General features: G+C 47.7%; 1 protein-coding gene across 1 annotated transcript; it reads right to left on the bottom strand.

Annotated features, from left to right (window-relative positions):
- Window positions 1–10,330: 10,330 nt before the first annotated feature.
- PPDPF (pancreatic progenitor cell differentiation and proliferation factor) lies at window positions 10,331–23,550 on the bottom strand. Its single transcript, XM_008178611.4, has 5 exons — window positions 23,372–23,550; window positions 16,156–16,245; window positions 12,556–12,633; window positions 12,013–12,109; window positions 10,331–10,724 (listed from the first exon to the last, which is right to left on the bottom strand). Exons 2-5 carry the CDS (start codon window positions 16,208–16,210, stop codon window positions 10,610–10,612), a joined length of 345 nt encoding a protein of 114 aa, XP_008176833.1. The 5' UTR covers window positions 16,211–16,245; window positions 23,372–23,550; the 3' UTR covers window positions 10,331–10,609.
- Between the last annotated feature and the right edge of the window lie 3,137 nt (window positions 23,551–26,687).

Raw genomic sequence — 26,687 nt, 5'->3', positions numbered from 1 at the left:
TGGCTGAAATACGCTGTTGTGTCATAACTGAAACATGCCCTGGAGATGGATCAATTTCAGCAACGGTTTTGATGGGAAGATTTCTGAGGTTCAGGGTGGACTCTGGGGTCACGTCTGAGCAGAGAGAGCAAGAACCCGAATTGAACACCTGACCCTTTCTGATCCCCCAAATGGACATTTTGACAAAAATCTGTTTCACAGAAACAGTCGAGAGGTTGGGTTTTTTTCATTCCAGGGAGGAACAAACCCAAATTTTGAAACCTTGAAAGTCCTTGCAAAATGGATTGTTGTCTTCAGGCCAGCTCTACGGGTTATTTTGGCCTCCTTTCCAGGAAAACTCCTTATTTATTCAGTAACAGTTTGGGTTACTGGTCAATGAAGAGAAACAACCAAGAGGGGAAAGATTGCAGGCAGATTGCATCAGGGATTTGCTGTGTATAAGCAAAGTCTCCCTGCACAGTCTTGGAAGCACTCCCCGTCCCTTCCAGAAGTGGGTCTGCTCCACAGCCCCCTTATTAAAATAAACACCCCAGCGCTGACAAACTCTGTACCCGCAGTGTAACCGGATCCCTGCAAGTCATTCCCCGTTCCCCACAGCAGCCTGACATCCCAATGCTTAATCCCCGTGCAGAGGATCCCAGCAGTCCTTGCCTGTCTCTCTCCCCCCACCCCACCCCACCCCACCCCGCCTCTCTGCCTGCCTTGCTGGAGAGCTGAGGTAGTGGAGAGACGCATGCGCCCCAAGGAAGCCATCTGCTCGTCCACATGGAAAAGTGGGATAAAGGTCAGCCAAGCAAGCAGGGAAGCCCGCGGGGTCAGACCAGATTTCATTTTGTTTGCATTTCTCTCTGCATTAGGAGTCTGGATTGTCACTTCCAGGGGTGAGGGAGAGGGGGGGTGTCTTTTATCCTCTATTGCTAGGAACCTGATATAAACACCCCCAGGAATATCAACATCTGGAGGCTTTCTTATGGCCACGTCCGTGACAAACAAGAAACCTCAGCAGACCTGCTCACCCCTCTGGGGCCTGCTCCAAAGCTGTTGAAGTCAATGGGAGCCCGGCACAGAGGGAGAGAGGAAAGCTGGGTTTGACGGTCCAGCCCCTCCTTGGGAGAGGGAAGGATTTTGGTGCGTGTGTTTCAACAAGAGGCCTATGGCCTCGCTCCTCATTGCCACAAATTTCCCTCACTCCCTTTGCCACCGCGCGGGAGAGCCTCAGCCTTAGTCGCAGTTTGCCCGGCAGCCGGGGAGGCTGGAAGAGTGCTGTAGAGCTAGGGAGTGTGATGAGGATGCAGAAAGCTGGCAGCTCGACTAGATTTTAAATAAGGGAAAAATCTTCAGGCCTAACCCTGGTCCTTTTCTGCTTTGCGTTGTTCTCGTTAAAGCTGACCTTAGGTTGCTCCCCATTCCTTCCTGCTCCCACCCCCATGAGACAGCACCAAACTGCCCGGAGGGACAAATCCGGACCCCGGTGTCAATCCAGAGTCACTCCGGGGAGAGTGGCCCCAATCTGTGACTGAGACCCAGGAGCATCTGATGCACCCCAGAGGGAGTGAGGTGCAAAACTGGTTTTGAGCAAGCTATGCTTTGGGCCGACCGGGAGCTGCTCTAGCTTGCACCAGCCGCCGACGGCTATTACAGTAGCACAGGGCAGCGCTAGGCCTGTCCTCCGGCCCAGCTGCCGACTGCTGCCACAGGGAGGTGGGTGGTTTAGGAGCTAGCACCTGGCCTGCTCCCTGCACTGGAAGAGAGACTCAGGCCCGCTTTGCGCCAGAGGGGAGGCTTGAAGTGACCAGAAGAAAATCTCCAGGCCCTCTGTGCAAGCCGCAGGGAAAGAACACGCAGGGTTTCTGGTTTAAAAGCTCGGTAATCGCGTCTGGGACTCGCTTCATTGAGCCCTTTCCTGAGGGCAGCAAAAGCAACGTGTACCAAGGTTACAATGGTGAAGGCAGCTGTAGAAACTCAGACCTCACTCCATTGCCTTGGCACGGGGCTCTGGGGAAATAAACACAGGGAACACATATAACCATAGTTACCCAGGTTGAGATTACGAGCCACCGCCCATCGGGGTGCTGTCAGTATTGGCATTGGTTCTCAAAGCGGAGAACCACAAATACAATGTTCTGAACTGCCCTTAATTCAGGTTACCTGTGCCCTGGGCGTATAATTTTCACACAAGACGGGGGCTCAGTCTTTGTAAACCGGGAACCCTTCATGGAAAGTGGGTTTTTTTTGTTTTGTTTTTTTTAAGAGCACATTTCTCTGTCTGCCAGCCAGCCACTCCAAGAGGGCTTAGACAGTCAGCAGAGTCCCTCCTCCATGGTTTGAGCCAAGTGATCAGCTTCGGCAAGGTTCTCAGCACCTTTAGCTCCTTTTATTTCTGATCCCAGGAGATGCTGAGCACCTGCTGCTCCTACTGGCCCCAATGGGAGCTGCAAGGGGTTAGCTCCACACAGGATCAGGCCCGTAGTGGCTGGACTTGTGCAGCAGGAGGCATAAAATCGTGGGGGTCTATATCCGCTGTTTCCTGGGGCTAAAGGGAAACTTTCTTGTATAGGACATGGTATAATCACTGCCACGTCCTCCACCCACCCTGAACATGGATAACGCTTTTGCTAGGCTTTGTTTCAACCCAAACTGGAAATCGATTAAACTCTGCATGACGTTTCATACATTAGGCACAGCCATCTCACAGGTAAAACTCCTGTCTTCCTTCCAAAGTGCTCCACTTAGGAAGGAAAAATCAATTTCACACATACAGAATGGGAAAAGACTGTCTAGGAAGGAGTACGGCAGAAAGCGATCTAGGGGTTATAGTGGACCACAAGCTAAATATGAGTCAACAGTGTGATGCTGTTGCAAAAAAAGCAAACATGATTCTGGGATGCATTAACAGGTGTGTTGTGAGCAAGACACGAGAAGTCATTCTTCCGCTCTACTCTGCTCTGGTTAGGCCTCAGCTGGAGTATTGTGTCCAGTTCTGGGTGCCGCATTTTAAAAAAGATGTGGAGAAATTGGAAAGGGTCCAAAGAAGAGCAACAAGAATGATTAAAGGTCTTGAGAACATGACCTATGAAGGAAGACTGAAAGAACTGGGTTTGTTTAGTTTGGAGAAGAGAAGACTGAGAGGGGACATGATAGCAGTTTTCAGGTATCTAAAAGGGTGTCATGAGGAGGAGGGAGAGAACTTGTTCACCTTAGCCTCTAAGGATAGAACCAGAAACAATGGGTTTAAACTGCAGCAAGGGAGGTCTAGGTTGGACATTAGGAAAAAGTTCCTAACTGTCAGGGTGGTTAAACACTGGAACAAATTGCCTAGGGAGGTTGTGGAATCTCCGTCTCTGGAGATATTTAAGAGTAGGTTAGATAAATGTCTATCAGGGATGGTCTAGACAGTATTTGGTCCTGCCATGTGGGCAGGGGACTGGACTCGATGACCTCTCGAGGTCCCTTCCAGTCCTATAATCTATGATTCTATGATTCTATGATAGCCGGATCAGTCTCTGCAAGGAAGTTAGGGCACCAAACTCCTCCTACATGACTGGTGGGGGGAGAGAGAGAAAAGAGTTAATTTGAATGGCTAGTTTGTCAGCAGCTGCAGACACGCCACTTACATTTGGACATAATGAAGGCTACGTCCGTGTAATACTGTAAACTGATCTAGTCTGAGCAGGGATAGCCTGCTGTTCGCCCCCATAACAACGAAGCCAGCACTCAATACCATACAGTCAAGAGGGAAAAGCGGCTGACACTCAATGGCTTTTTCAATTTGCTTTGCAGGTCAGGCACAGCAAATGTATGAACTGGCTGATATGATGGGTTGGACTCAATGACTCAGGAGGTTCCTTCCAGTCCTGTGTTCCTACAGGCTGAATGTGCAGGGCTGGCAATTACTAAGTTACAACCCCTCCCTCAGCTTATTTGGAAATGGAGAAACACTGATGGGAAATTATTAACGCACAGTACATAAGGAACCCCCACAACTTCACTACTCAGAACAGAACTCCACTTTGGCCCAGATCCCCAGCTGTGCACAATATTTGCTGGCAACAGCTGGGGGTAGGAGGAAAAGAGGAGCAGGGGAGAGGGCTGCAAAGGAGCCAGCTGTGGCTCCTTGATCCTCCTCCTGAATTTATACTGGCCCTGGTCATAAGCTTGCTCAGTGCAGCCTCAGGTGACGTGAAAGTCTGTGGTGGAGGGTGACCAGACAGAAAGTGTGAAAAATCGGGACGGGGGTGGGGGGGTAAGAGGAGCCTCTATAAGAAAAAGGACTGTCCCTATAAAAATCAGGACTGTCCCTATAAAATCGGGACATCTGGTCACCCTACTGTGGCGAGAATGGTCGGGTGTTGCTCTGGCCACCGTTTTCCACCGATTCCAGACTGATTGAGGAAGTGATTTTATTTTTCCCTCAAATGCTTTAAGAACATCTGGAGCCCATTAAATGCAGAGTGAATCGGCCAAGGCAGCAGTTACACACGTCACTGTCATACACACTCTTGTGAAACACACACCTGATTGCCTTCCACTTCACAAAGCACAGGAACTGGCCTGAATTGTCACTCCCTCCTCTCCCGACAGAGTATTGATTTATTGGGTTAAGTCACTAGCACTCACATCACATCACATCATATCACTACTAGCACTATTCACATCAGCAGAGGCTCTGACTCTCAGTGTGCACGTCCACTTAAACATCTTCTCCTTTCCTTTTTAATAAAGGCGAAGAGCTTCATGTCCTTCCACAAAGAGTAGTATTCCCGCCATGAAGAATAAGCCTGAATAGTCAGCTATGAGAATAAACCCTGTTGAATATACCATCTTCCAATTTTATACATCTCTTTCCAGCCCCTCAGCCTTTCTGTAACTAAGCACCTGTGGGATTGTCTAGGATTAGCCACATTAAAAGGTCTTTTTTTTTTTCTTCTCTTATTGAAAATGCAAAATCAGGACGAGTCAGACCAGATTTAGTTACAAGACACAAGAGAAAAGTGTCAGCCCTTTATGTTTGGACTAGGTCTAGATAATGAGTATGTAATTTTTAAGGAAAGATTTGCGTGTTCCAAAACAGAGATAAAAAACCACCACAATTGTTGGTAACTGTTCTAGGAGTACTCTGGGTTACACAGTGGTTCTAGTGCAAAACAAGCCCTTTTGGACACCTTATCACATGTGTTAGTGAACCAGTAATCAGCTGTTTTCATACACAAGTGAGGCAAAGATCCGACTGCTGGTTTCTCTTCTTTTCTCTGTTTGCTTACAGTAGTTGAGATTTTGGCTTTTACTCTCCCCCATTTTGCACTAGCCCCAAGAGACTGTTGCTCACACAGACTAAGGCATCACAGAACTGTTCTGAAGTCATTTACAGCAAAGACATTTCCCCATAAACTTTGAGCGCCACGACCCTGGCATTAGGCATAGATTAAAGATTTGTTTATAACCTACATTTTGCTTTGACTGAAGACCAGTTAATCCTGTCTCAGCAGGAGGGGTGCACTAGCCCTGCCTTCCTTGAGGTTGCTTACAGCCCTAACTGTCTGTGATTCTAAGAAACTGAGAAATGTTTATTTGGGGTAGGGCAGTTGAGCAAGACGTTTTCCACAGCTTGTGTTTTTCCAAAAAAGTCATTGAGCTGTAACTTTTTGGCCCATCAACAAGATGATTGCTTTCACTTAGAACTCTATGAGCTGGTTTGGCTCAGAATTGTGGGAGAGGTTGCCAAATTAATTTAAAAATCTGCCAGTAAGCCTTTATAGTTCAGAATGTCTTCCTGTTCTAACTTGGGATAAAAATAACTGCTTGCAGAGAAAATTGGTGCCATTAGAACTTGATTATTCTGTAGGATTACCATATTTAAAAAATAAAAAAAGAGGACACTCCATGGAGCCCTGGCCCCACCCATTTCCCACCCCCGCCCCTTCCCCGCCCATTCCCCCAAAGTCCCTGCCCTAACTCCCCCTCCTCCCTCCCAGCCACGCGAAAAGGGCTGCCCAAGCGCTACTGGCTTCACGGTTTGCCGGGCAGCCTCCAGACCCTGCGCCCCTGGCCGGCGCTTCCCCAGCACAGCTGGAGCCCGGGAGGGGAAGTGCCCGGCCAGGGACGCAGGGTCTGGAAGCTGCCCGGCAAACCATGAAGCCGGTAGCGCTCGGGCTTCGGGCAGCCCCTATGCCTCCGGACCCTGCGCCCCCGGCCGGGCACTTCTCCTCCCGGGCTCCAGCTGCTGTGCTCCTCCCCTGACTCTTCGGCTCTGTTTAAGAGCCAAGCTGCCCGAGCCAGCGCTACGGGCTTCGGGCAGTCCCCTTGCCGCTGGACCCTGCGCCGCCGGAGCAGAGCAGCTGGAGCCGGGGAGGAGAAGTGCCCGGCCGGCGGCTGGGGTCCGGAGGCAAGGGGGCTGCCCGAAGCCCGTAGCGCTGGCTCGGGCAGCTTGGCTCTTAAACAGAGCCAAAGTCTGAGTCAGGGGAGAAGCAGAGCAGCCGCGGGAGAGGAAGTGCCCGGCCGTATTTTTCCTGGACATGTTCGGCTTTTTGGCAATTCCCCCCGGACGGGGGTTTGATTGCCAAAAAGCCGGACATGTCTGGGAAAAACCGGACGTATGGTTACCCTATATTCTGTCACAAAGGGGCCTGCACGAACCTGTTTTTCAAAGCTGTGCACCTAATCTGCATGCAGACTTGACTGACGCATATAGATGCAGACAAATGTTTGGCTATGTTGCACAGGAATAGTGACATTAGCTGTCTAACAAGAGCAGACAGAAGTATTTGAATCAGGGCACTTTTAAAAGTTGGGTCTTAAGTTTTTTTTTTTTTAATCTATCTTGGTTTAGATTTTACAGAAAAATAAATTAACGGATTGTTTCCAACCATGGAGTTGGATAAAATTGGTCTGTGCAATACCACCTTAAGATTTGTGCTTGAGAGAGTAAGGCCATGCAATGCATGGGCCACACTGCCTTTGCTCTGAAAACAATGCACTAGACAATTAGGGAATGCTGCAGTCAGATCAACTTTCATGCTCCTTGCCAGCTAGAACCCTTATGATAAAGGCCGACTAAGCAGGACAGCTGTTAAAAGTTATCTGAAGACACAACAGCCAGGATAGTGGTCTTATTAGAGTTTACTACTGCAATTTCAAAAGCAACAAAAGATTCCTATTGATGTAGGTCAAGTGTTTGGGTTCCAGGGCATTTGTAACATACAATTTTTACATTCTAGGCAAGTGCCAACATTTCTCACTGGAGCAGTGGCATGCACAGCTGCTGATGGAATAAGCCTTTTGTGCAGATACACTTATTTGTCTGGAAGGTAGTAACTAAAAGAAAAAGGCAATTTAAAGAAAATATGGGCTTATGGCTCCATCCATGGAGTGTATGACAGATGCAGCCTGTCAAGCAACTGAACCACCTTTTGTTGCATTTCAGCCTGCATCTGTGCATCGATACACGGATACATAACCGCAGAGGTCAGTCTTCATTTTAATTGTTGCAGAATGCGTAGTTTCCTTTTTGAAGTGCTTGTTTACCTAGATCCTCCTGTACCTGCATTAAGAACTGGGTGCTGGAAAGCCAAAAGGGCTATTTGGCCTCCAGCCTGGCAGCTGAGACTCAAAAAGTAGCAGCCGATAACAGAAGTGAATTTTGCGACAGGGCTTTAACCTTTTTTATTAGCAATGGGTCAGACGCTGAGAACAGGCTACTGCTAGAACCAAATGATCAGGAAAGAATTACTCTGTTCTTTGCCTCATCATGACTGAATAGGAAAAAAAAGCTTCATATTCCCTCAGTACAATTAAGTGGCCTTGAAAAGTGACTGGAGTACATCATGCTACCCCCTACTCAGATGGCAGAGCCTTCGTCCTCGCCTACCTGTGCCTTGTGCAAGGCAAGTGATAGTCTACACTAGGTACACTGGAGGGGGGCTATCACCTGGAAAAAGGACAACCTAGTGACATGGTTGGCCACCATGGAAGGCTGCAGAGACAGCTGCCTGTTCTGAGGAGAAGCAGCGAAGGGGTTTCAAAGCCTTAATCGAGCACGTTCACAATTCCAGGGAAAAGCCTGCACTTTGAGGGGGTTGCTTAAACCTGAGCTGCGGTTTGTCAAGCATACTGTCACTGTCTAAGTAGCCATAGTCCAGAGAGGAACTCCCCTCCTTGTCACCAAGATTGAAGAGAAACTGAGCGAAGGTGAAATTCACTTAGCATGAAGCCAGGAGATGGGTTCAGGTCCCTGTCCCATGTGTGAAACACTCGCGGGCATGAGGCCAGCAGCAGTGTACAGGGAAATTTTGGCAACCCAGTAAAGTGCCTGAACCACTATTGCGTGTTGCTAATAGCAGTCAAGTCAGCCGGTTGTAAATTGGTCACGCAGTGGCCTCAGCATAACCAAGAGAGGAGGGGAGGGGGTTGTGGGTGCCACAGACAGGGCAGCTTAACCCTGCGTCCTTCCTGCTGAGAATGCTGATCTATGTATTTTAGAAAAACAGGAAGTCTCTAGGTGCCCCCGGGAATGTTTGTCAGGGAGCCAAGGCATGGACATTCTGGGGGGGAAAAAACAAACAAAACACAACACATCTGGTAAATTGATGACCATAAGGAAATCTCTTGCTTGGCCTTTTAAAGAAAACTTGCCAAGCAAGCAGGGTTAAGGGGTGTGTCATTGTATTACTGATGTATAAATAAAGGGAAAGAGTTTGAGGTAACAGTAGGGTTACCATATCTCCGTATTTTCCCGGACATGTCCGGCTTTTTGGTTCTCAAATCGCCGTCCGGGAGGAATTTCCAAAAGGCTGAACATGTCTGGGAAAATAGGGAGGCATGGTAAGCCTAGCCGGTGGGTGCTTGTGCCCCCCACCCCACCCCCATTCCAACCCCTTCCCCAAATCCCCAGCCCTGCCTCCTCCCCCAGGCTCACCGCATTTCCCCTTCACCCCCCTCCCTCCCGGGCTTGCTGCAAATCAGCTGTTTCTGCAGCAAGCCTGGAAGGGAGGGGGGAAGGCAGAGTGGAGGGGAGCTGGGGGTGGGGTGGGGAGAAGAGGGCTGCAGGAAAGGAAGCAATCCGGGGGGGGCAGGGGAGGAACCGCTCCCCACCCCAGCTTACCTCCGCCTCCTCCCCAGAGCACGCCGCTGCTCTGCGTCTCCCACTTCCCTCCCAGGCGTGCCACGAATCAGCTGTTTCTGCGGCAAGCCTGCGCAGGAGGGGGGAGAAGCGGAGTGGTGGCAGCGCATGCTCAGGGGAGGAGGCGGAGGCTAAGCGGAGGCGAGGTGAGCTGGGGCAGGGCAGTGAAAAGCTGCTGGTGGGTGCTCTGCACCCACCAATTTTTCCCCGTGGGTGCTCCAGCCCGAGCACCCATGGAGTCGGTGCCTATGCCCACACCCCCTGCCCTGCCTGCAGCCAGCCCCTACCTCCAGTCAGCCCCTGCCCTGCCTCCAGCCAGCCGCCCCCGCCCCATCTGCAGCCAACCCCGCACCGTCTCCAGCCAGCTCCGCACCCCCTAACCTTCCCGCAGCCAGCCTCGCACCCCCTGCCTCCAGCTAGCCCTACCCCTGCCCGCCTGCAGCCAGCCGCACATCCACTGGTGCCCTGCAGTTCCCAGGGCAGTAACCCTGCACACCTGCTTCAATGAGGGGGCAGGGAGCAGCTGGGACCCACATGTGAAACGGAGCTCATTTCTAGTTCAGGCTCCTCTTTTTAAAAAAAGAACTTTAGGTAAGGTTACCATACGTCCGTATTTTCCTGGACTTGTCAGGCTTTTTGGTTCTTAAACTGTCTGGAAAAATTTTCCGGGAAAATACAGACATATGGTAAGCCTATTTAAATAGGTAAAAATGTCCAGGAGGGCAGCTGCAACAACAAAGCCCCCCCCCCGTGGAGTGTCCTCTTTTTTGAATGTTCAAATATGGTAACCCTAGGTAATGGGACTTACTCTGAAGGGCTCTTTGGGGACACTCCCTCTGGCTGCATTTTAGGGTCCCCACCGGCAGACGGAGGCCTAGCCAGCAGAAGCCTGTTATGGTGCCACTTGAAAGCCACGCTCAGCTTCAGTTATTGAGGGTTGGGGGTGTTTTACTAACCGGTTGCAGATCTGTGTAAGTAAAGTTTAGCTTTAAGTGAAAGCACTCGTGTGGTCCTGTTTGTGGCACCCATCTATCGGTCGGACGGCCGTGTGTCCTCTCATTTATTTCCTGACACCACCTCGCACAGAGTAAAAGTTCCCAAGAGCTTTGGGTTGAAAGAACCCCGGGTAACAGCAGCCCCTCCACGACAGAGCAGTAGCACTCAGCGAAGGGCAGAGCTCACATTGGAGAGAAAAAGAATTAAAGTCACACAGCATTTTAAAGGCTGCTTAAGTTTATTAGTTTCCATTGAACAAGTAAACAAAAAGCGTTACCAAGGCTGTATGGAAAGAATACAGTCAAATTAATGAAACGGTACAAAGATGGTGTAAAAAAATTTTTTTTTTATATTTTTTTTTTTAAAAAACCCTACATCTAAATACTTAACGCAGCCTGTCTACTCTACGGGGAAGGGGAGTGGAAAATGGGCTCTGACTCCTAGCGTTTGGATCAGAAGCAGCAACCAGGCGGGCAGCAGGGAGATGTGCCAGCCTGTTCACGCAGACGGCCCAGCGCTCGGTTTGCTAGGCTCACTGGCGTGGCGCTTCCTCATTACTTCCTGAGCCAGGCCACAAGTGATCATGCCGTTGGCCACCTGGAAAGTTCCTGAACTGAAAGACAAGAGAGACACGGGGTGAGGGAAAACGAGAGAAGCAAGCCATCTTTGACACAGCTGCCTCGGATACAAGGCTGGTGAACTGCAGTTCCCTGCTCTCATTAGAACTCCGCATATGTTCCCGCTGCAGTGATTCCAGGACAGACTTCTACTGACTGTCTCCGAGTCCAGAGAGACGGTGGAAGCACCCAAACTCAGCCATCACTGCTCCAGATTGGGCAGCACTTCCTGGCTACAGTGAGCAACATCTGCAACAAAAAGCTGTGTACCTGACAACAGTCTCTTATTGGTAGCAACAGCTCCACTGTTTACTGGCTAAGACAGCCAAAGCTATTCTCCCACTCCCTTGATTTGCTGCATCCACAGGGCTGCATGCAACCCTGTGTGCACACAAACTAGTTAATCCACATCCACACCTGCAGTTTCTACTGCTGCTGCCTGTGCAAGGTAGGCCTGGAATCAACCCCCTAGCATTTAATCTCTGGCTCTTTTCCTGCACTTCTTGGGTCTGACCACTACAAATTTTTGAGGACACTTTCCTTGAGGGCCATTACATTTGGTCCTTTTATTGTACCAATTTTCAATGGCTACAAAGGAAAAATAAATCCTTTCCTCCTCTGGAACTTTTAGTAGAATTCAGCAGACAGAGAAGGACTCTCTGTTCATGACATGCATTGTTGTAGTAGCCGGGTCAGTCCCAGGATATTAGAGAAATTAGCTTCTCTCTCACCAACAGAAGTTGGTCCCTAACCCACCCTGTCATTTGGTTCATGATGGCTTTTACACAAAAAGCCCATTTATTTCAAACAAACCATTAGCTTCCCCTACTCCACCCAGTTAAACAGATGTTCCATCTTCCACAACATCTGAAGAGACAGGCCCAGATCCTCAAAGGTATTTAGGTGCTTAACTCCCATGGGAGTTAGGCAGCTGAGGAGGATATGGGCCTCAGAGTTTTAGGTCTAGTATCGCCTAATAATAATAATAATAATAATAATAATGAGTGAAGTGCTACCGTTCCCCAGCTACAGTGTTTCCTATTAGCTCTTTGCTGCTGGGTGGATTGTTAACATTCAAAGCACTTCAGGAGAGGCCATCTGGAAAGTATTCTAGCTATGCAGTGCAGAATGCAACTAAGCAGAATTATAAGAAGTTACAGTTTGTATTCCTCCACAACACAGCCCTCCCTTGTCCTCGCCATTCCAATATCCCAAGCCACCCTTCAAGCTTCTTAGTTTATCCCTATTACCATATTCTGAGTGAGCTAAAAACAAACCACTTACTTCTCCGGGGATTCTGACACAGTTGTCATGATGGGATGGGTTGGCTTTCCAAAAAAGAAGCTAGCCCACCAGTGACCGGGGTCAGACTTGGGAAGACCTGAAAAGCAAACACTTATGAAATATGACCGCTAGGTATAGGGAGCTTGATTAGGAGGTACAGCAGAAATAGTTACTTCCCTGATTACCACGGTGGTCTTGCTACACATGCAAGCAAGAGGGCAAATTAAGAAGCTGGCACTCTACAGTGGTGCCTCATGAAGGAGTAGACGCCAGCTACTACAACTTCAGTTCTCTTCTATGCAGTCTCTCTCTCTCTATAGGGATTTTTCTGCCATTATAAATGGATCTGTATAACCCATGGAGAATGTACTTAGTTAGCACTGAGAATGTTTTTGAAGCTACACTGATCCTCTGAAGAGCTGTGGAGAGGGTAGCTTATTTTGTATTAAAATTAAGGAGACGGTACAAGAGCATTTTGACCACAAGAGTTCCCCTCCATAGGAGGCTGGGCCAGAGAATCCAGGCTGTAGGAGAGGTGCTTACCCGGATGGTGAGGAATAACCTCCCCAGAGTATTCAGCACTTCCACAGGAGCTGTTGCTGGAAGTGGAACCCAGACGCCCTGTGAACGAGATTGCATCCCATCAGACCAACATTCCCCTCTGCCAATATTAGATCTACTGCTGTAATGAACATCCTCGCTGCAGGTAGTACAAGGTTTGCCATTAAAGATAAAGTATTCGCCACGTTACTGCTTCTTAGACTCGGGTACCAGTTTCCATACCAGCTAATGTCCTGTTCTGAGTATCGGCTGGTATGTGCCAGCCTTTTAATGGCATCCGCCCTAGCCAGCAAGCAGGAGAGCATGTTTGAAGGACGTGTTAGTCTGCCATCACACATTTGGAGATATTTGTAAGTGTTCCTTTACGAGATTTTCTGGCACAGTGTTTTAAGAACAGATTCTTTCACACCCGCAGGACAAAGAATAACCTCAAATAGCTTTCTCAGCAAAGTAGGTAATTACAAGCAGCAGCAGGTTAATGCCACAGGTTGGAACACAGGTGGTGCTACATGGACATAACACCTTACAAAACCATTTGGAAAAGGTCTTTATGGAACATCTCACTCAGCAAGTGGATACAAGTAACCGTAACCCACACTCCATTTCTTGCAAGACACAAGTATAATCCTTGTGTAGGAGTCTAGGTCATGGAGGGAGGGGGAAGGTTTTGGTTTGATGCACATTGGGAGTCTCCCCTTCTAGTGTGGGTGAGACAGAAGCCTGGGCTATGCCTAAAATTTAGCTTGACCCAACTAAGTTGCTCAAAGCGGTGAAAAGTGTTGCCTTCTGAGCACTGTGGTTAGGTCAACCTAATCCCCAGCATAGACACAGCTAGGTCAATGGATGGATTCTTCCATCACCCTAGCTATTGCCTCCTGGAGAGGGATTACCTACATGGAAGGTTTTTTTCTGTCAGTCAATGCAGGAAGCGTCTACCCTACAGCGCTACAGTAGCACAGACATTCCTGCACGGGAGGGACTTGCCTGACGTAGGGTAAACCACAATAGTTACCACATGGCCAAAAGGAGCTTGCTGGAAAGGTGCTTTATGAGACAAGGTCCCACAATATCAATTTCCCCTCCTCCATCTTTAACAGGAGTGTGGGGAGAAGACCACGATATATATTGGAATTGGAAAAGTTTCAGAAAAGGGCAACAAAAATGATTAGGGGTATGGAACGGCTTCCATCTGAGGAGAGATTAATAAGACTGGGACTTTTCAGCTTGGAAAAGAGACGACTAAGGGGGATATGATAGAGGTCTATATAATCATGACTGGTGTGGAGAAAGTAAATAAGGAAGTGTTATTTACTCCTTCTTATAACACAAGAACTAGGGGCTACCAAATGAAATTAATAGGTAGCAGGTTTAAAACAAAAAAAGGAAGTATCTTTTTGCATAACGCACAGTCGACCTGTGGAACTCCTTGTCAGAGGATGTTGTGAAGGCCAAGACTATAACAGGGTTCAAAAAAGAACCAGATAAATTCATGGCTAATAGCCATTGATGGACCTGTTCTCTGGGATCAGTGTTCCCTCTAATTTTTCCCACCCATGTGTGGAATGAATTTTGTTATGTGCACCAATATGGAGATGATGCGTCACATAACAAAATTCATGTGGTGGGGGTGGGGCCGAGGGGTTATTATGGGAGAGGACTCATAGCTGGGGCAGAGGGTCGGGTGCAGGGGGTGAGGGCTCTGGCTGGGGATGCGGGATCTCGGGTGGGGTCAGGGATGTGGGGATTGGGAGTGCAAGAGGGTGCTCTGGGGCTACTGGGGGGAGAGAAGCCCCCCAGCGCCGCAGCAGCAGCTGGGTGGGTGGGCGGGGGGAGGGAAGAAGAGGCGCCTGTCCCCACCACAGGAGCTCTGGGCTGCAGGATAGGCGTCCCTCCCCGGCCCCAGCACAGCAGGTCTGTGCCTTGGGCTGGCCCCAGCCACGCCTGGGTCTGGGCTGCCCTAGCCGCGCTGCCCCGGCCGCAATCCGGCTGGGACTCGGGCCAGGCCGCTCTGGGAGTTGGGGCAGGGGAGGGGCACTCCTCCCCCAGCAGGTCCCCAGGCGGGTTCCCTAAGTGCCTGCGTAGCGCTAAATAGACTGCTGCACGGCCGTGCGGCTTACAGGGAACTTAGAGGCTGGGGACACCACCCCGCCCATCCTGGCCTGTTTGCCAGAAGCTGGGAACGGGCGACAGGGGATGGATCACTTGAGGATTCCCTGTTTTGTTCATTCCCTCTGGGGCACCTGGCATTGGCCACTGTCAGAGGACAGGATACTGGGCTAGATGGACCTTTGGTCTGACCCAGTAGGGCCGTTCTTATGTTCTTAATCCTCAGCTGGTGTATTTGGTAAAGCTTTATGGACAGAGGAGCTAGGTTAGCTCAGACCACCTGAAGATCTGGCCCTGTACTAGAGGCTCATGTGGCCATCCTGTATTTTTCTATTTACTTTGCCTTTTGCAGAAGCATTTGCTCTACACAGCGGCGAGCTGCGGGTCAACCACACGCTCAACAACCTGGTGGAGATGCTGCTGCGGGAGGAGAGCCGGGGGGGCGCCCCGGCCGGGCCCGCCCTGTGCGCCCTGCACCGCGAGGAGGCCAAGCTCTTCTGCCAGGACGACAAGGAGCTGGTGGTTTAGCTAGTCACCCCTCCCACCCCACCCCACCCCCACCCTATGCTCTCAGGAGAGTTAAGGTAACTCTGGAAGCAGCTGCTTTCAAGAAGAGGAAAACAGCCGTTAAACCCCCCCATTGAGAAATCATTGTTCCTTTGTTTGTATGGTAGCTCATACGGTGGAGTACAGAGACTGCTGGCACAATTAAGGGAGTGTGGATCATTATTTCCCTGCTGAGTAGTAAATAAGCCTCACCCCCATTCTTGGCTTAGCCTCCTTTTTCAACAAAAAATACAGCAGTGTCAGGCATGTGTTTTGCATGAACAAAAAGTGGTCTTTGTTTAAAGAGAGTTTAGCCGGGCCTGGATGGATCATGTTTATTTCAGAAATGCCATGACATTGCCATCAGCGGATACTTCTAAGTTAATCCACACTTCGGGTCCTAGAAGGAGTTCTGTTGGTGATTCTTTGAAAGGGACAGTCAAGAGAGAAATGGTACATTGGCTATGCATTGAGAAAGGATGCAGAAGCGGATGGCTTTGGCATGGGCACACAGTAAGCAAGAATAGGAGATAATGTTTTCACCTCCCAGCTATCTAAAGCACTGATCATTCAAACTGGAATTTCCAAAGGCATTAAGGGAGTTGGGGTGCTCAAATCCCATTGAAATTCAGTGAGGGATGAGCACCCAACTCCTTTAGGCTCCTTGGAAATGCAAGTTAAAGAGGAGCCTATAAATACACTGTGGCTGGAAAGCAAATTTGAGTGTTTTTGAGCAGTTCTACATGGGCATTACAAACTTCTACCAAGATAAGAGGAGAGTTCAGCGACTTATCTTAGCAAGACCCACTCCACAGAAAAGTGTTTGCGCTAGATAGATATATTTCCCCACCCACGCACACGAGCGGCTGCCGCGTGGCTTGTGAGCACCTCCATTTTGCACCCGTTAAAGGACAGCGTAGCAGTTCTTACTTCTGTAGTAGTCATGGGTTGCCACAAGTGAGCCGCTTGATGGGATTGCTGCCATGTTACTTGATCTTAGTTCTTGTACAGATATCAACCCTGCAAGACAAAGGAGTGAGCCTTCAGAAGATGGGGAGCGTCCATGACCACATACCACCACACATGCCAAACCCACAAAAAAAAACAAAATGCAGAAATTGGGCTTGGTTTTTGGCTTAATTGGCTTGTGAGTTGCTCGTTGGCTAGTTTTTGGCTTAGCTTGTTGCTTCTTTGGCTTGTAGCAGCTCGTTGCCTTTTTTGGATCGGCTGCCTTGGCGGGAAGAGAGTCAGGGGTGCACAGTGGACCCACCACAGTACCAGACTGCATGCTGGGGGTGGGGTGAGGGGTGGAGGATCTAGTCAAATAGGGTTGGGGCTCTTAGGGATTGGCTTGGTTTGGCCTTGTTTTGAAATGGGATTAGCTTGATTTTTGGTTTATAGTGAAAGTCAGAGTGCTTATTTGTGAAAGTTGGCAACTGTGCATACTACAGAGAGCAACTAAAGTGGCACAAGACTCGAAGTATTTTCTATTACCATCCTCATGAAGCCTAAACTGTGGGATGACCCAACATGCAAACGAGGGGAAAAAAGCATGTTACATGAGACATCATTCAGGGTGTTCCTTGATTACTGAACTAGATTCAGGATCTCTCAACTTTCACTTAAAGTAACAATTCCTAATGTGCATGATGAAGTTGGTTCTAGCCCACAAAAGCTTATGCCCACATTAATTTGTTAGTCTCTAAGGTGCCACAAGGACTTTTCTTTTTTTTTTTGAAGGATTTGAGTAAGTTTATCTTGCAACATTTCTGACAGTGTAATGTGCTAGTTAGTGTTGATGTTCTACCTTCTTGGGTCTTCAGATTGTATTAAGGGTAATTGTGTTTTCCTCTGTGTGCAGTACATACCTATAGCCTATGGACTAATACTTTAGAAGTTAAAAGTATTGTCTTAAACAGAAGCTAATCAATAAGTCACAGGAGGAACCATCATGAGCACAACTTTTCCATTCAAAATGAGACCATCCTCGCTAGTACATATTACCATTACTGTGAATATATGTGCTGGAACTAGGGATGATAACACACACACACACACACACACACACACACACCTTTGCCATGAAGAGCTAACAAAGTATGTGTGAATGACACAAGAGGGAGGTTGATGAACAACAATGGTGTCATGATCGGTTTTGTTTTCATCCCTATGCTTTGTATATTAGCAGCAGAAATGCTTGTGCACTCATGCAGCTAGACACCATGTGACCCGCAGCAAATCACAATTAGACACCACTGCTCTAACAGTGGACATTTGCAGACTGCAGAGTTGTTTGATCAGCCCATTGTTTAACCAAAACCCCCAACATCTAACTTCTCTAAAATGTGAGGAAATTGCCGTACACAAGATGTCCTTTAACAGAAAGAGGCTAAGCTCATGGATAAATTACTTGTTGATAGTTCTCACCCCTACAAATTAGTGGATAGGACTTTCCAATATTCACTTTTTAAAAAAATGTGACAGTACATTTAATGTTGGGACAACCTGTGAAAGCAAGCTACAGTCACATCTTCAGAGCAGTCACCACCCAGACAAAGGTCATACACCATACTGCCATCTGTTCTGTAGGTCTCTCTCAGCCAAGTAGATGTGTTTACAAACATTTTCAGAAATAGATGCAGGAAAAATGGCTCACTTGAAATCACTCCCATCCTTCCAAATCAGTACACACCACACAATGCTTACAGAGGATGGATGATCCAGAGATAAAGCACTGGAATGGGACTCACGGGATCTTGGTTCAGTTCTACCACAAACTTCCTGGGTAACCTCGGGTGAGTCAATGTGCCTCAATTCCTCATCTGTAAAATGGGGATAGTATTTCCTTTGTCCCATTTACTTACATTGCAAGCTCTGAGGCAGGGACATGTGTAGCATCCAGAATAGTGGGGCTCCCACTCCCCGTTGTAACCGGGAGGGTGCTACTTTAATATTAAAGAATAAGAATTGTACGGTGCTCGGTTTCCACTGCTCTTCCTCATCCGACACACACAGCCAGGCTATCGTAAGTAGAAATAATGAAGGAAACAAACATGCCCATTTACTTCAACCACTCCGAGTTCTCTGCACGATCTTCCAAGCACACAGCCAAGTGACAGTTTACAGAACAGTCAGCTCATTATAAGCAGCACCTCTTAATACAGCCCGTTATTCACCATGAGCTGTGAAAAACGGGGTATGAAATATTAAGTATTAAGGTAGCTGGACTACAGGCACATACTCTGGACACAAGGTCAGCCCTGCTGACATCTGACAACCTGCGAGTGAAGTACCGCTGGCTGGGAACAAGAAGGGTTTTTTTGGTCAAAGCTCCAGCCAGCTCTACCAAAAAAATGCAATTCTAGATTCAGTGGTAGGAAGTTAGAGCCCAAAGCAGCCCCTAGCCCTCAAAGAGCATTGGGTAGTTATCAAAACATCCTGTCTGTGCTGATGAGTAGGATGTAGAGAAGACAAAGCTGCCAGCTAATGTTAGCTAAGGTGTGGCAGCCTTTCCTTCCTGATGTGCACTTTGGAAGTGACACACATCTGGCAAACCAGGTCACTGCAGCGGTGCCACTTCTAAGCCACGGCCCACTGGCTTAATGGAGTATTTCTGCACAGGCACATCACACCTCTTCTTCACACTCTAATCTAACCTTGGTCTGTTTCCAGGCAAAATTCAAGAAGTTTTTCAATCTGGCTGCCTAAGGAACTGCCGCTTCCTATCTGTCGTCATGGCTGCTAAGATGCAGTCCCCAGATGCTGGAGAACTGGAGGCAGAATGTTCTCAGATGGTCCCCCACTGTGGATTCCCTCGCTGTTCAGGCAAGCCAGAGGCAGAGTTTGTTAAGTCTTCCGAGCAGAGTACAAGACTCGCCTTCCTTTGGCCAACACCCTGTCTGTTCAATAAATTGTTATTTGTTTGCATGTGACAAGCCCGTAGCCACAGCACCTAACTACAGCATGATGCAGTGAAACACTATCTTCAGCATTCTCCTATTTTAAAGCCAACTTCATGCTAGTCTTAGCACCGATAATAATTTGTTACTATGAAACATTTACAAAATGATTAGTTAAGGAAACCAATTCAGGAAGTACAGTTGATCCAAGAAGCTTCTCCAGACACATTAACATGCAGGGATTTAAATCTGAATCCCGTAACACTGCCTGTGGGAAACATCCCACAAGGTGGATCACACCAATGCTACTACTTATCGGACAGATGCGCTGTCAGACACAGGAAACAAGGTGTGTTTAGGACAGGGATACTCAGATTTCAGTGGTTCAGGAGCCAAATTAGCGATCAACATTAGCTAAAAGAGCCATAGTCGTGTGAATTCATGGTTTCATTTTCTATAATCCTATATACTCATATTTAAATAGTAGGAGAGGGAAAAATATCTATCTATCTATATCTATATCTATATAGATATAGATATAAAAAATTCTCACAGCAAAATGACCAAGTATTAGTTTATCCACTACAATTGGTTAACATAGTAAAGCGTCCCAATTTAATTATTAACCAATCACACAGTGTTTTAATATCATGTGCTGCAAAGAGCCACAGGAGACACGTTAAAGAGCCGCTCACAGCTTCTGAGCCTCAGTTTGAGTATCACTGGTTCAGCATCTGCCCGGGCACAGCCATCCCCTGCTGCTGCAGATAACTATTCACGCTGTGCTTCCCCAGTAATCTAATGTTAAGGTGAGCCTGTCGACTACAGGAGAGGAAGACGGGGGGACAGGTTATTATCCAGTAAGTTGGACTTGCCATGAAGGGTATTCAGTTTGTCAAGAGCTGTGACCAGGCAATAGAGCAACAAAGGAGCAGGGAGCCTTGGGAGAAATTCCTCATACCCTAATAACCAGCACCACTGACAAGGCCAACCCAACTATTCCCAACCAAGGCGAGTGTCTACAATTCATCACCTTTCAAAGGAAGGAAGAATGATTAAGGGGCAGGGCTTTAATTTGAAGCTCAGCTACCAAAGGAAGAAACTACTGAAATGGTAGCTGTATATTCTAGAAAACGGGTCATGCTCCATCTTGCTACGAAATGCATATCTTGGGTATTTCCATGTCCCTCACCTTACTATAGTATCTAAACACCTCGTGGTCTTCAGTGTGTTTACCCCTACACCACCTCTGTGAAACTGGAAGCGTTATCCCCTATGTACATATGGGAAACTGAAGCACAGATTAAGTGACTTGCCCAGGGTCACACAGAAAATCGGTGGCAGAACAGGTCATTTAGCCTGGTACTTTGGAGACCCATGTTCGTGCACTCTCTCAGCATCTTAGGATGCTGAAAGGAGATGAGAAGAGAGCTCATTTGTGTAGCAAAGGACCCACCTGATCACCATGATGTAAGGGCAAATGGCTTTTCACATTCCTCAGCATTTACTCACCACATGTGAAAGACAGATTTAGGCCAATCTCAATTTTGAAAAAACAAACACCAAATGTACAGACATGACCAGTATGAAAGATCCAACCGGAACCTCAACTGCCAATGAAGGCTGCAGCCTCAAATTTGAGGTTAACATTTATTTTATTTCCTATTCTGCATTTAATAGACTCCATTAAAAACAAATCATATCCCACTTTCAGCCAGATGCAGGTCACTCCATGTCCCACATTTTAAGCTACACACATTATATGATGAAGGCATGGGGTCGTCAAGTCAGAGTTTATTGAGAGAGAGAAAAAAAAAAAACTATTCTGGTTTGTCCTTATTTGCTAAATTCTTATCATAGTGTAAAGCCACACGCAAACCTCTGGTGAGCAGAGTAACACACTGACAGATGTATTTCACCTGTAGGCATTTCTGTGTCAGTGGCACGAGTGCTTAGAACTTGTCCTTAATCTCTAGTCTTTGAAAAGGCAGTCTCTGTTTTTAGTCACTCCACTTAAACCAGTACTTCCCAAACTGTAGTACATCCGCTTGATATTTTCTATCAATTCATTTCACAATAATATTTTAAGAAAATGGTACGTGAACCAATGAAGTTAAGTTAAAAAGAATCCCCATTACCAGCTTATAAAACACCTTTGTAAAGTTATCAGCATTCAAGCATGTTGCTGCATGAAAGGTTCTGCTGGCAGATGTGATCAGTTTTCTCTGGTGTATCCAGTGCACTTTTCCTTAAAGTATCAGACTATGGATAGTAAGCGCCTCATCAGATTTCTCTTTCATTCCATGATCAAGAATGACTGAAATTGTTTGATGGAAAGGGTAACAGCTGCATATTAACTGTCAAATAAACCTCTACTACACATTTGTGGGTCTAACAAACTTGCTTGTTTTGCAACAGATGTGGGTCTCCTTACAGATTTTAGTGTTCAAGGAAATCAAATGCAGATGAATGTACAACATGGTCCATCCAGTAGAAGATTCTGCTAGTCAAAAATGACCAAGGTCATGTAGCCATAAGCAGTGCTGTGTTAGCAAAGGCAGTTGGCACATCTAGTAAAACCTTCACAAACTGCCTAGAAGAACCGAGTTTAAATGAAATCTGGTTCATACCAGTTTAATCAGAATCACCACACACAGACATTTCCCTTCCTCCAGAGCACGTTTGATGAGGCAATACAATTAATGCAGAAGAAATAGAACAGGGACAGATTCACACCGCTTGCACACTTCTTAGCTGGATGGGAAAAAATAGACTGCACTTCTACACCGGGGGATGGCTTTAACATTTTTAGAAAACTGTGTGGGTTGTGTGGGGGGGGAAGGGAGTCAGTGTCTAGGGTTATGTAAACTGAAGGGAAATCATCAAAACATGTTTGATTTACAGAGGGGGAGGAAGTGGCCATTTCTTTTGTCTCTCGGCTCTTGTAGAGAATTCTTTACTTGCCTGCAGCTGGGGGTGGGGAACTCTGCTAGAACACACAAGCTGAAAAAACCGGACTGAACTGGCTCGCAGCAACCTACAGAGAGCCCCATCCCATCCCCCTTGCCTGGCTTCTAGTCCTGTACTTCCCCCACAAGCATGATCCAACTCGCTCAGCACGTCTCTCAAGTAATTTGTGGGGGAAGGAGAGCGGTAGAGAGGAAAAAAGCATGTCAAGGATTTGAGGGGGGGAGAGGAGTGTCCGGATGTTCAGTCTCGTATCCTAGGCTAACAAAAAAGCCATGCACAGAAAGCAATGCCCTCTCTCAGCTCTACGATCAGCAAAGGGCAGCGGCGGTAACACCCCCATAGCGAAGCTGTGTCTAGAGATTGCACAGCAACTGGTTTGGGTTAAAAGATTCCCCAAGACCCATGCGAGGAAAAAAAAAAAAAAAAAACAAGACAAAGACGGAGCAGCAGACCCTGCACATGGGGGGAGCGTCCTCTGCGGAAAGGAAACAGTTGCCAACATCCCGAACGAACTCAGCTCAATTCTTCTAGGGTGCCCGCAGCTCTGACTGGGGCCAGCCCAGGTGGGCCGTGGAACGCCGGGACACGGGGGTGGAACGCCGGGACACGGGGGTGGAACGCCGGGACACGGGGGTGGAACGCCGGGACACCGGCCCCTACCCAGGCCTGGTAACGAGTAAACCCCATCCATGTCACTTACAATGCAACTGACAAAGCCACCGGGAGCCCGTTTCGCTCCTGTTTCGGGGAGACACGGGGAAACCCTATTTTTCTTCCGCTTCAAATCTTCACCCACGTCCCCTATTTGCCCCGTGCCTAAAGGTTCTGTAGAGCGGTGAGCTGGAAAGGCCCTGTCAATCCTGGGACAGTTTCACCGAGGGAGATCGCGTGTTTCATTACAACGCAGAGCAAAGGGGGGGGGGGGAAGAGAAGAGAAATCCCTCAAATGAGAGGAAAACACTTAAAAAAGCCTTTAAAAGCGAGATCTGGGGCGAGACTGTCCTCCTTGGTCTCCCCACACAAGCAAGGCTTGGCAGCGTGTCTGGAAGCGGAGAAAACACACCAAATCAGCCCTTCCCCAAATCAACACAATACTCGGTTTAACAAAGCTGCGGTCGCACAGATCTGCAGTCACCCGCCACCCCTCTCCGGCATCCCTAGCTCACCCCACCACCAGTTGCTCAAAGTTTCCCTTGGCGCAACTATTCTCGGAAGCCCCAACCCGACTGGGTTTTTGGGGAGTGGTGTGTGTGTGGGGGGGGGGGGGGGTGTTTTACCTTGTTTCTTTTCAGCGCTGCTGCCAGCAGCACCTTCACGGCTTGAGATCACAGGTGGCGAGGCTCAGGGGAGTAAACGCTAGGCCACAGAGCCCATTTGCAAAGGAGATACTGGGAGTGCACTCCACGTCCACAAAACACAGCCAAGGTCTACGGGATTTCAGAGGCAGCGCCGCCGCAGCATGGCTTTATATAGGCCGGTGTCATCACAGCTCGTGGACGCCCCCAATGGGAGGGGACACGGGAGGGAGGAGGTTTCCACCCCTAACCTAGGGGGTAAGGGCCCTCTCGGTGTAGGGGCTGGGACGTCTTGTCCGCGTTGGGTTCCTCATAAGCATTTGACTAGTATTAATTATATAGCTTTGAAACATTTTTAAAAAAACACCAGGACCCTTTAAATGCATGTGTAACGCACACACCTTTTGGGTGTGGTGTTCTGTCCCTTCTAGTGGCAGTGAGACCACAGAGAGAGAGATCAAATGAGTCTGCTCGACAGCCTTAGCTAACAGCCAATTGGCTTTTAGCTCATGCAGCAGAGGATCATGCACTGAGCTCCAGGGGTCCCAGGTTTGATCCTGACCACTGGGGTCTGTCAGTGTTGTACATGCACAGCATTAATCAACGTGTAGCAAGATAATTATATGGCTCATGAAGTAACCAGAATTAGCAAATATATAAAAGAATAAAAAATATACATAAAATAAAATATAGACACGCTAAATTTTGGACTTCCCAACCTTTTTGTCTTAGTAAAGTCAAGAGTGTGTCCCAAATTCCTCTTCAGATCTATCCTGGTGTATACCATGTGTCCTTTCTAATTACTCCTAATGATACCTAATGGCACCTTCCCACAAAGGATATAGAATTGTTTTATATACTATAGTGTCTGAGTTGAGCTAATTGTTTTTATAAGTGATGGAGCCTAGAATAAAACATATTCTGTGTGTGTGATGGCTCCATACATGTTCACATTCAACTCTGCTTTTCAAAGTTAGTTAACCACAACACTATTCATTTAAGATAATCACTCTGTCATGGCAAGTGGGGATGAATCAAGGTTCTACAGCATGCTGATTCAGAAAGGATCAGGTCTCCACCCTATGTCAATTACCATCTACACTGTAATATGGATGTTTGCCAAAAGGAAAAAGAGTGAAGGTAAAATACATATTGATACAGTGTTTTCCCAGCCCATATGCCTACACACAAGCAAATATATCTCCTACTGCTCTCCTATTGGTTTTTGAATGTTACAGTTCTTGATGTCTGATTTGTGTCCAGTAGGCGAGCACTTCGGTCTCCCCGAACACTCAATAACAGACTTAAAAGTCGCCATTCTTCAATAAAAAAAAACTTCATAAACAGACTTCAGCGAGAAACTGCAGAACTGGAATTAATTTGCAAACTTGACATCATCAAATTAGGCCTGAATAAAGACTGGGAATGGGTGAGTCACTACAAAAAATAATCTTCTCTCTGTTGATACTCACACCACCTCTGATACTTCACACCTCCTTGTCAACTGCTGGGAATGGGCCACATCCACCTTGATTGAATTGGCCTCGTTAGTACTACAAAAAGTAATTTCCCCTCTGTTGATATTCACCCCCTCTTGTCAACTGAATTGGCCTCGTTAGCACTGATCCCCCCCACTTGGTAAGGCAACTCCCATCTTTTCATGTGCTGTATATTTATACCTGCTACTGTATTTTCCACTCCATGAATCTGATGAAGTGGGTTTTAGCCCACAAAAGCTTATGCCCAAATAAATGTGTTAGTCTCTAAGGTGCCACAAGGACTCCTCATTGTTTTACTGCAGACTAACACGGCTACCCCTCTGAAACCTGGGTCCGCCTAGTATTTCTGCCAGAGCTGTCCTGGCTGTACAAGCCAAGCCAGTAACTATAAAAAGGCAGTGAGTGTGTCCTGGGATTACGTTGCTTCAGGCTCAGGAAGAGTCACTTGCAGTGAAATTTATTCAGCAGAGGAGCCGTACTATGAGGCCTCGAGATGGTGGAACTGCCATGGTTTTGCTGCTTGGGGAGTGGGTGGCTGCAGTTCTGGTGCACAAAGGAGCTCCACACACTTGCACACAGTAGAGCAGGGCTCCGAGTAGGGGGGATAAAGGAGGCTCGGCGGCAGGCCGTGGGAAAGGTATAGGAAAGCCAGTGGGTCCTCCATTACACAGCCCTAGTGGGAGAGTCATTGTGGGTGCTTCCAGATGAGGGGTTAGAGTAGCAGTAATAGAGGGCTAGTGGGATTGGGAGTGAGACCCCCAGGCAGTTTCCCAGCACAAGGCTTCTCTATGCAAGCTGAGTGTGTTGGGGGTGGAGAAAGGGAAGTTTACTGGTTACTAGGAGTGAAACGCAACCGTTTTAAATCCAGAACGGAAGTCAGGAGTTGGCTGGGGGGTTGCTCTCCGATTCCCATCTACTTCTCTTCTTCTCCTGCAGCTGTTTTCATTCAGCGCCGTGCTTTTCACCCAGGCTGTCTCCGGATTCCATATTGGGTGTGAAAGGCAATGTTGAATCTGGCAGCTGGCTTTTGTCCTTACTCGGTGTTGTGAACATTCGGGAGATAAAGCCTTTCAGGCAATGTAATGTACTTGGCAAAAACATCGGGAATAAACCAACTCTGCAGAACTGGTTGAAGCAGCTGGCCTCTGGTCTCTGTCATCGTCACCAGGACATGAAGGCGTACATTAATAAAGCTTTTATATGTAGTAATAGACATCCCTGTCCCACAGGGTTACTATCTCAATTAAATTAATGGAGATATCCTATCTCCTAGAACTGGAAGGGACCTTGAAAGGTCTTCGAGTCCAGCCCCCTGCCTTCACTAGCATGACCACGTACTGATTTTGCCCCAGATCCCTAAGTGGCCCCCTCAAGGATTGAACTCACAACCCTGGGTTTAACAGGCCAATGCTCAAACCACTGAGCTATCCCTTAATAAAGCTGTAACTGACTTATAAAGGAACACCATCTGTTTCCCCCCCCCCACTCAAAATACAGTGTACCATTCCCGTTTTTCCTAACTTCTTAGAAGCCTAAAAAACTATATATTTCCTCTTCTGAGTTTTAACTTTACTATCTGGCACACTTGTTATTTGCCAAACAGGAAAGTTACATCTCAATACACACACACAACCACTGAACTGTGTGGGTGCTTGAGAACAAAGTAACTCTTTGCTTCCTTGTGTTTGTATCAGCATCTCTGATGATTAGGTTGCAGGAGAACTCGGGGAATAGTTTTGATTGGGCTCTGGCTGCTGCAGAGCTAGGGGATCATAAGAGCACCAAGCTTTGTTTTTGTG

This window comes from Chrysemys picta, chromosome 13 (genome assembly GCF_011386835.1).
Source record: "Chrysemys picta bellii isolate R12L10 chromosome 13, ASM1138683v2, whole genome shotgun sequence".
NCBI lineage: Eukaryota > Metazoa > Chordata > Testudines > Emydidae > Chrysemys > Chrysemys picta.
The sequence above is the reverse complement of the archived record's forward strand: the minus strand, read 5'-3'. Positions and strand labels throughout refer to the sequence as shown.

Excerpts from the sequence above, each read along its gene's own strand:
- PPDPF (XM_008178611.4), bottom strand. The coding sequence starts at position 16,210 with ATGGCAGCAATCCCATCAAGCGGCTCACTTGTGGCAACCCATGACTAC. Across the intron at positions 12,634-16,155 it reads AACCCATGACTACTACAGAA|GGCGTCTGGGTTCCACTTCC; the intron begins GTAAGAACTGCT and ends TCTCGTTCACAG. Across the intron at positions 12,110-12,555 it reads GGTTATTCCTCACCATCCGG|GTCTTCCCAAGTCTGACCCC; the intron begins GTAAGCACCTCT and ends TTTGCTTTTCAG.